The sequence below is a fragment of the Lonchura striata genome, unplaced genomic scaffold (assembly GCF_046129695.1).
Source record: "Lonchura striata isolate bLonStr1 unplaced genomic scaffold, bLonStr1.mat Scaffold_177, whole genome shotgun sequence".
Lineage (NCBI taxonomy): Eukaryota > Metazoa > Chordata > Aves > Passeriformes > Estrildidae > Lonchura > Lonchura striata.
In genome coordinates this window covers 122,735-132,878 of record NW_027461114.1, presented here as the reverse complement: position 1 = coordinate 132,878, position 10,144 = coordinate 122,735, and the positions used below count along the sequence as shown (strand labels likewise).

The 10,144-nt window shown below is 52.6% G+C and overlaps 1 protein-coding gene across 1 annotated transcript; it reads right to left on the bottom strand.

Annotated features, from left to right (window-relative positions):
* Positions 1-7,730: 7,730 nt before the first annotated feature.
* LOC144248556 (uncharacterized) lies at positions 7,731-8,807 on the bottom strand. Its single transcript, XM_077790657.1, is given in 2 exon segments — positions 7,731-8,561; positions 8,745-8,807. Coding segments are annotated over 2 exon segments (894 nt in total).
* Between the last annotated feature and the right edge of the window lie 1,337 nt (positions 8,808-10,144).

Sequence of the window (10,144 nt, the reverse complement as noted above, 5' to 3'; positions counted from 1 at the left end):
CTGCATTGTCCTGCAGCCAGAGGTTCCTGTGCCAAGGGCTGGCAGTGATTCTGCCCCAGGCACTTCTCAGCCCCTTCCCAGCCCTGACTGATTGAAGCTCTCTGTGCCTCTGTGCTGTGCCCGGGCTGGCTGCAGGCAGTGCCCCAGCCCTGCTGGGCTGGGAGAAGAGCTGCTCAGCAAGAGAAATGTGCTTTTGAAGCTTTTCCTGGTTACCAGGATCACCCTCTGTGCCAGGAGCCTGGCCCAGCTCAGCAGCACAGACACAGCACAAGGACTTTAATGACCCTCTGGGGCTTTGTGCTCAGGCCCTGAGCATCAGGCCCTGAGAAGGGAGCTGCAGAAACCTCTCCAGAACTCCAAGTCAGAATCCAACTCCAAAGTTTCTTGGACTTTTAATGGGTCCCACTGAGGGACACGACTGAGAAAGTGTCCCCAGGCCCCAGGCAGAGCAGAGAACTGGAGGCACTGATGCCAGGAGGGGACAGAGAGAAGCCAAGTCTTGGTGCCCTGGGGCACAGCAGGGTCTGTGCCACCAAGGGCTGTGAGGAGACACCTTGTCCTGAGGCCCTGGGGCCTCCTGGCACAGCCCCAGCCAGGCTGGGCACTGTCACCCCCTGGTCCTGCCCTCAGCATCCCCCCCATGCCCACATCCCAGTGGCCTCAAGGATCTGCTGGAAGGAGTCCCTGGGGAACCTTGGTCAGGAATGGCCCTGGGGGCTCCTTCATGCTCCCAGGGACTGCAGGTTTTTCAAAGGACTTTTGGTTTGGCTTTTGCCTTGGAGTCTCTGAGAGCTTTCTGCAATCCTGGTCTCCAATTATCTGCTTTAATTAGTCCCTGGAGAGGCTTTGTCATTAACAACACTCAGTGGGGCTCATTAATGCTTTAAGGTACTTCAGTTATTTGAAGGTACTTGGTGTTTCCCTTTTGCTACAGACTCTGTGAGAGGTTTGTGCAATCCTGGCCCCAGTTATCTGCTTTAATGAGTCCCTTGAGAGCTTTGAATTGACACTCAGTGGGGCTCATGAATACTTTGAGATTCTTAACTTTTGTAAGGTACTTTGTGTTTTCCTTTCCACTTTGAGAGTTCTTTGTGCCATTTTCAGTCTCTGAGAGGTTCTTGTGCCATCCTGGCCTCCAGTTCTCTCCTCCAAGGACTCCATGAAGAGCCTGTGGTATAGATGGACCTTTGTGGTTCCCATTAATGCTTTAGACTCCAACCACTTTGGGGTTTTCCTCTGACTTTGACTCCTCGAAAGGTTGGTGCAATCTCCTCTCAGGCCCTGAAGTTCCAGGTCTCAGCTCCAAATGCACCACGGGGCTCATTAGGATCAAGCAAGTCCTGACAAACCATGGGTCTGCCTCAATTTCTCTCTGCCCTCGTGCAGTTTGTCAGGAAGTTTCTGTAGTGGTTTTGGTTCACCATTTTGAGATTTCTTGGCCAATGCTTCAATGAGTGTGGTGGGTTCAGTGTTGGCTAATTACCAGTGCACTCACTAGAATATACTTATTCATTTCCTGCTGTGAAATAGGATTAGGAGAAAGGCAAAGTAGTCACAGAATTTTAAAAGGGTATAAATAAAATTGTATTAACAATAACTAAAGAACGAGTAATAAGAATTAGAACAAAACTTTCAGAACACTTCCTCTCTCCATACAACCTGACAATGTAAAGAGAAAAAACCTAGAATTTTCAGTCACTTTGCCACCTCTAAAATAGTCTTTCTTCAGTTCACTTCGGGAGAGAAGTTCTTCTTGTTAATGTTTTGGAGACTTCCCTACAAGAAAAGAATTATCTCATGGCTTTTCATTTCCACAAATAGCAGCTGCCTGGAGAAATCTGCAATCGAGAAGTCCCTCCCATCTTTTCCCACCTTTTCCCACAGATGTGCTTATGGGCCATGCCAAGTTATGGGATATTAGTTTCAAGATGAGCTGTTTAAGAGCAAAGGTTCTCTTCATCTCTTCCTGAAATCATCTTCATCTCTGGGAACAGAGGTCTTCTTCTCTCCCTGAGGACACAGGGTCTCATCACTCTGCTCTTTCTCTGTTCAAACTTCTCATGGGATCACAGCTACTACAACATTACCTTACTTTAGCATGGAGGCCTTTGCTGAAACAAGTAATCGCCCCATACTTTTCAATGCCTTACAGGGAAAAAGAGAGTCTGATATATCCGTGACATCCTTCTCCACAGCTTTAGCAGAGGATTCCAGCCCCAAGATCAAGGCATCTCCTCATCCCTCCCATCTGGGACTCAACTTCCCCTTCCCTGCCCTCGGTGTGTCCATGTTGCTCCTCTGTGTGCCTGCCCTGTGTCCTTTTCTCTCACTGGAGGGAGGATGGCAGCACTGGCAGAGTCAATATCTCCCGGGGCTGCAGATGGTTCCGTGAGCCCGGCCGGGCTCGGTGCTTGCGGCCGGAGCTGTTTTGCCATGGAGGTTTCTGCAGCGGCTGCGCTGGGGCTGTGTCAGGCTGGGCCGCGCTGGGGCAGGGCCAGGATCTCAGCAGCCAGGCCAGAGCCCAGCAGCAGCACGGCCGGGGCCGATGGCTTCTCCTGCCCTGCCCGCCGGCTGCGGGCGAAGCCCAAGGGCGGCAGAGCCTTGGCCGAGCCGGCCCGGCCCGGGGCTGCTCCTGGGGCCCGGCGGATCCTGGCCGGGCCCGGGCTGGCGGCGGAGCAGGGCTCGGCAGCGCCAGATGTCAGCACCCGCAGCCACGGCCCGGCCTCGGCCCCGCGGCCTCCCCTGCCCTGCCCGGCAGCCGATGGCGCCTGGCGGCTCCCTGGGAAGGGGCCCGGCCCCACGGCAGGAGCCGCCCGGCCCCACGGCCGAGACGGGGCTGGGCCGGCCTCGGCACCTCTGTGGGGCCAGAAGGGAGAGAGACCCAGCCAGGCTTTCTCATCTCTAACTTGTGTCTACACAGAGGCGTCTGCAGCTTCCTTAGTGCTTTAACAGACTGTCAGCTCTCAAAGCTAATTACTGATTGGTTTTTGTCAGACACGGAGGAACCTGCTAGGCAGCTTCTCTCAGGACATCACTTCTGTGATGCAAAACCACCACAGCAGCACAGAGCACAGAGCTCCTTTTTCCATATGTAGTGGCCATGTGCCCGAGGCCTCAGAACCCCTCCTTGGGAGATCTCTGGGCCCTATCCAAGGTGTTTTCAAATGAAAACATTCAGCTCATAGTCTAAGAGAATTGCCAGAGGACAGAGCCAGCCACACCTGTCTGTCCTGGCTACTTTTGTCTGGGAGCACTCCTTGGATATACGGAATTTGGGGGGCAAATTCTAATTTTGGCAATGGTTCCTGGAGATGAAGACCAGTTCTTTTCCATAGGAATAAAGGAACAGAGCCCTAGTCTTTCCCTGGGTGGATGAGAGATGATCACCAGAGGACATGGCCAGCCAGAACTGGGAGGTTTTTTTCTGCAAGATACACTTGCATATAGGAAATTTTTTATGGAGAGTACCAATTTTGACAATGGGTATGTAAAGAGAGGGACAGTTTTTTTCCAAAGCAAGGAAAGCACGGAGCCCCAGTACTCCCAGAGCTGATGAGAGGAAGCCTTTGGCATCCCAACATCAGCCAGACCTGTCAGGTGGCCCCTGGCAGGCCAAGCCAGCCAGACCTGGTCCATGTTCCCTCGCTTCCATGGGGCCCCACAGTGTCCCAATGGTCCCTTGCTTCCAGGAGGCCCTGAGGTGTCACAATGCCCCCTTGGTGACACCAGGCCCTGAAGGGTCCCAATGGTCTCCACGGTTCCATCAGGCCCCACAGAGTCATAATGGTCTCTGGGTCCATGAAGCCCCACGGTGTCACCATGGCCCCTTGGTTCCATGGGCTCCAGTGGTGCCACAATGATCCCCTTGGTTCCATGAGGTGCCCACAGTGTCACAGTGATCTCCATGGGAAGAAAAGAACTGAGCCCCAGGGTGGCAGGGGCAGCCACCAGAGGCCAAGGCCAGCCAGACTTGATGATACTGGCAGATTTTGGCTGGGAGGAACCCTTGGATATAGGGAATTTTAGAGGTGGAATCCCAATTTTAGACATGGACAGTTGAAGGAGGATGGTTCTTTCCATAGGAAGGAAAAGACAGAATACCGGTGTTTGAGGGGCAGATGAAAGGCGGCCGTCAGAGGCCTAAGGCAGCCAGACCTCTCTGTCCTGGTAGCTTTTGTCTGAAAGCAACCCTTGGATATAGGGAATTTGGGAGGTGGAAGCCAAATTTCAGCCATTTCTGCATAGATAAGGACGGTTCTTTTCCATAGGGAGGAAAGCACTCTTGTGTTCCGCCACAGCAAAGGGCACAACAACTGCCCCAGGCCCCAGAGTCTCAGACCTCAGGCAGACACCAATGGCCAACAGGGAAAGAATGGCAACAGGACAGGTCTTGCTTTAGAAAACTGAGGATTCTTCATTTTCCCAGGGACATACACAAGAAACGAGGTGGTATAGTCAAGACTTTTATATTACAGGGTAGGGGTGGAGTTTAGGATCAAGGTCCAATATTAAGAGGAGCAGGAGACTGCAAAGGGGTGGATTGAGGAGGACAATCAGTGGAAAAAACTACAGTGGGGACATTGCAGTAAAATTTAAGCCAATAAGGGTACAGAAAAAGAAGAACATTCTGGGGCCATTCCTCATTTGATCAGATAGGGTGGAGTGTTTTTTCCCAGGCTTTCAGGGGCACACCCCACAGCGTAGAGGGGTGGAATCTTCTTTAAGTCACGCTCTCGCCAGATGCAGTGTCTGGGTAGAATTCCCACCTCATTGGGCAGGGGCACTCTACACCTTTGGTGCCATTATTTCTTTTCTGGCTGTTTTATACAATGAAATGAAACTCCAGCATCTGTGGAACCACCCTTCAATCCCTCCCAGGCTACTCCTGTTCTGTCCTCAGTCTTCACACAACTGAGCCCAGAGCCTGCAGCCTCTACCTGCTGGTTATGTGATGAAGCCTTCAAAACCCATCTTGGGAGATATTTGGGTCCTCCCCAAGATCTGTGAAAATGGAAAAATAGTTATCAAAGTTATTTTCTCCCAAGTCTAGCAGTGACAGAACAATGGTCAATATCTCTAAACTGAATGAGAGTGGATTTAAATTTGTTAGAAGGAGGAAATATTTTACAGTGATGAGAGTGTCACAAAATGGCAACTGTTTTTCCAGAGAAGTGGATTTCCCATCCCAGGAATGCTCAAAAATCAGGGCGTGTGTGCAACCTGACCCAGTGAAATCCCCTCCCCTCCCCAAGGATGGAATTCCTGTTGTGTGGGTTCTTGGATGTGCTGGGTGCCCTCACAACACTTCTGGCCAGAATGTCTGCTGAGGGCAGCCAGGCTGCTGCAGGGCAGTGACCTCACAGCCATCACCATGGCAGCCCTGTCCCCTGGGCTTGGCTCTCCCCTTTCCTCTGCCCCTGCCTTGTCTCTGCTGGCATGAAGAGTTTTGTTGATAATATCTTGTCCCCAAGGTGCTGGGCCAATGGCTTCCCAGTCAGGCTCCTGGAGCAGAAGTGGCTTTTCAGAGCCCAGCCAGAAATGAGCCCTGAGGCAGCAGCTCTGCAGCGCTGGCCACCAGGCCAGGTGCCAAGGGAGGCTTCTGGCCATGCCCTGCAAGCAGCTGCTGCTGCCAAGGTGCCTTTGGTGCCTCGGCTGTCCCTGGCACAGCTCCCAGCACGGCACTCTGCCCTTGTGCCCGAGGCCTTCCCTGTGCTGGGGCTGGCCTGGGGCTGTTCCTGCAGCAGGACCTGCCCTGCTCCTGGCACAGGAAAGGCAGTTCCTGCTGGAGCAGGAGGCTCTGCCTGCAATGGGCTCAAACAACTCCAGGAAGGCCCTGCTGACTTCAAAATTGCTTCCTAGAGCAGAATATCCTATAATTGTTATAGATTCTGGACTGTGGAGTAAATAACTCTGGTTAAGAGCTTACTGTCTAGTCATGATCTGATTGTATTTATATAAATATGTCTGGTATTCCATCATTAATCCTGTAGGAAAAATTGCATTGACAAATTGTTCAATTCTACCTGTCCAATCGTTTATACATAAACCTTTGACAAATTCTGGGGCCGGGATTGGATCCAGTCACTCCCAGTCTCCTCTCTTAAAAGGAATTTTAGAATTCTGGGGGCTCTGCAGGGCTTTTATTACTCATGGTGGCTGCTGGGTGTCTCCATCTCATGACTCAGCAGGAGTTTCTCCAATAATGAAATAAAGCTTTTGCCTGAAGCTCCCTCTCTGCCCATGACAGGAACCCCTGTGAGTACCTGTGACATCCCAGCTCTTTGGCAGCCTGGGGACCCCTGGGATGTCACTGTGGAGCCCCCGTGAGTGCCTTTGACAGATAGGTGCCTTTGCAGCCCAAGGTACCCTGGGATGTCACCATGGAATGGCTGTGACTGCCTCTGACCACACGGCTCTTTGCCATCCCCAGAAACCCTTGGGAGGGCTCCATGGAGCCCCTGTCTTTGTGTGTGACATTCCAGCTCTTGAACAGACTGGAGACTCTTGGAAAGTCCCCATGGAACACCTCTGAGGGCCTATGACAAATCTCATCCTTACAAGGCAACCATCACCAGGAAACCCTGTTGCTATGGTCAGTTTCCACAGCAACCATCCCCAGCCCTGTTGCTATGGTCAGTTTCCATGGCAACCATCACCAGCCCCTGTTGCTATGGTCAGTCCCTGGGCAGCTCCATGGAGACCCCATGCCAGGGGTGGTTGCCATGAACACCAGCTCAGGCCTGGAGCCAGAATCTGTTTCCATGGCAACCATTGACACTCCCATCCCCAGGCTCATGGGATCCCAGAATCACAGAATTGGCTGAGCTGGGAAGGACTCATCAGGATCCTCGAGTCCAACTGCTGGCCCTGCACAGGACACCCCAACACTGCCAGCCTGGGCCTGGCAGCGCTGTCCAAACGCTGCTGGAGCTCAGAGAGCCCTGGAGCTGTGACCCTTCTCTGGGGAGCCTGGGCAGTGCCCCAGCAGCCTCTGGACAAAAATCTTTTCCTGAGATCCAACCTCAGCCTGCCCCGACTCAGCTGCAGCCGCTCCCTCCACTCCTGTCCCTGGGCACCAGAGTGAAGAGGTTCCCTCAGCCCCAGCCAGGGACCCGCTCCCAAGGCTGCTGCCATGGCCACCAGGGCTGGCACCAGCTGGGATGCTCGGTTTCCAAGAACTGGAGTTTGGGAATGGGATTCCTCAATTTCCTGCTCCCGCTAAAACCGCCCTGCCATTTGCTGCCCTCCCACCTACCATGGAAAGCACAAAAGGCAAAGATTCCAGGCTGGAATAAGAACAATTTACTGGGAACAGCAACAAGACCGGGACCAAACAGGAACAGAAACAATATTGATAACAGAAGGGATAAGATAAACTATTTCCACAGAAAACTACATCACCAGTGACTGTCTCTTCCTGGCCACGTGTTTCCTCCTGCATGGAAAGGACACCCGTCTCCTCAGGGAGAGAGAAAGAGTCCCTTTCCTGCCCCTGGCAATGACCTGAGGTGGGAATGAATGTAGTGACAGGGCCATGGCCAGACCCTCATGTTCTTCTATCCCACATCAGGTCATTGGCAGGGGCAGGAAAAGGGACAGGTGTCTTCCCAGCATGGATCACAGGGAACATGGATCACCAGGGCTCTTCCCAACATGGTCCTCCAATGGGGGATGAAGCTGGAGCAGTGTACAAAGCTCTTCCTGAAGCTGGGGAATTTGCAGGGCTTCCCTTACTGGTGGCTCCGTTGGTGTTTGGTCAAGTCAGAGCTCTGGGTGAAGCTCTTCCCACACTGGGGACACTCATATGGCCTCTCCCTGGTATGGATGGACTGGTGCCTGACAAGGGTGGAGTTGTGCTGGAAGCTCCTCCCACAGTTGGGGCAGCGGTAGGGCCTCTCATCCGTGTGAATCCGCTCATGCAGGAAGAGATTTGAGCTGGTCTGAAATCGTTTCCCACATGTGGGGCACTCATAGGGCCTCTCCCCAGTGTGGATGCGCTTGTGTCTGATGAGGTGGAAGTTGCGCTTGAAGCTCTTCCTGCAGTCGGGGCATTGAAAGGGCCTCTCCTCTGTGTGAATCTGCTGGTGGCAGAGGAGATCAGAGCTGGTGTGAAACCTCTTCTGACACTTGGGACACTCGTAGGGCCTCTCCCCAGTGTGGATGCGTTGGTGGATGATGAGGTGGGACCTGCAGCTGAATCCCTTCCCACACTCCCCACACTCGTAGGCCCATTCCCCGGTGTGGATCATCTGGTGTCGTTTCAGATTGTTGCTCTGCCTGAAGCTCTTCCTACACTCCAAGCACTTGTACGGCTTCTCCCCATGGTGAACCTCCTCATGGAGCTCCAGCTCCAAGCTCTGGCTTGAGCTCTGCCCATCTTCCTGGCCCAGGGTGGAACTTTCCTCCTCAGAATACCCTGGGCTGGGTTTGCAGCCCCTCTTCCTGGGGGATTTCTGGGGCTTTTCCTCCCTGTTGGATTCCTGTGCTGTGGGGCTCCTCAAAATGGCCTCTTCTACGACGTCCTTCCACGGGGATTAGCCCTCACTGGTCCCCATCCTCAGCTCCTTGTCGGGGGGAGGAAGGACAAGGAGAGAATGGGATTTGCCTCCATGCCACAGGGAAGGACAAGGAGATCCCACCAGTGCGTCCCCAGCAGGAGGGCACCGGCAGCGGGGCTGTCCTGCAGCCGGGAGCCGTGCTAAGCTGGGAGATGGAGCAGGAGAGAGGGGGAAAGGGGCACTGACTTCCTCCTCACCTGCCTGGGGGTCCTGGGGCATCTTCCTCTTCCTTGCAGACTCCTCCTCCATCCAGCCAAAGTCTGGGTATGGGAAATTCTGTTTTGGAAGGAAAACAAGGGATGAGCAGATTAAGTTCTGTACTGGTTTTAAAGCAAACCTGGGAGAGAGTCTAAGCCAGAATGACAACTGAGTAAGAAAATTAAGATCAAAGCAATGATACAGAAAGACTGGTTTAAACTCACAGAGTCAGGATATAACCTGACACCCGGATAGTCAGGGTGGTGGTAGCTGTCTGATGAAATGGTGGCTGCAGTTTGGCTCGAGTGATGAATGTGATTCTGTCAAAGCAGTGATCCTGTAGAAGTGTCTGGTCTTCCTCTGAAGGTTCGGTGGTGGTTATGGAGCTCTGGTCCTCTGGGAATGCAGTAGGCAAGGTGGCCGTGGTGTTGCAAGGGTGAGATTATATCCAGGTAGGAATGCTTGGTTCCTCCCCCTGGGCGGAGCATCCCACAATGGGATGATGTAATTTTATCAGTGCTGCAGTGACACTCAATGGCCCATTAACAGAAGATGGACCCTGGAGGGTGTTATCAGGGCTGAGCCATGGAAGAGATAAAGAACACTGCCCCACCTGTTGATAACAGTTTTTGGAGATGGGGACTGAAAACACTTTTGGTTACATCTGACACTGTAACCTGAAACAGTGAGGCAATCCCTGCTCGGGGTGGGGGGTGAACACCACCCCCCTTACCCAAACTGGCTCAGGTGTAAAACCCCCACCCTGGGAAGGCCACGCACACAGGGGACAATGTCACACTTGCCCTGCCCCAGGGGAGATCTCTGTCCCTGTCAGTCCCTTGCTCTCTCCCCTTTTCTCTTTCTTTCCATCTCTCTCTCTACCTCACATTTACTGTTCAATAAAATCCACTTTGGATTTGGTCTTGTTAGCACCTTAATTGTTGCAAAGGCAACTCTCTAACAATTTTATTATCCAGATTGCAATATTAATTTTGCACAGTGAGTTCAGGGCTCTGTTGTCTGACCCCAAGTGCCTTTGACAACAGCATGGTTCCCTCCTCTGAGCAGGTTTTGCCTCTTCTGGAGGAACTTCTGGAAACTTGGATGCAGCTTCCTCTGAGCAACTTATGGAAGAACTTATGAGGAAAATGGCTGTTGTGGGTGGCCAGTGTAAAGATAATATTTTCTTGTCCTTCCCTGCAAAGTTTGTTAAAATCACTGAAAGAAAGGGAACAAATGATACCAGCAAGACTGACAAGTCCTACAAGAAGCCCAGCTCTACCTAAATTCCTGAATAACTCCCAAATTCACAGGTTTGGGGGTTTTGCCAAATATGAGAATCATAATCTCCTTCGTCCCTGTCACCTTTTTCATAGCTACACAGCGCA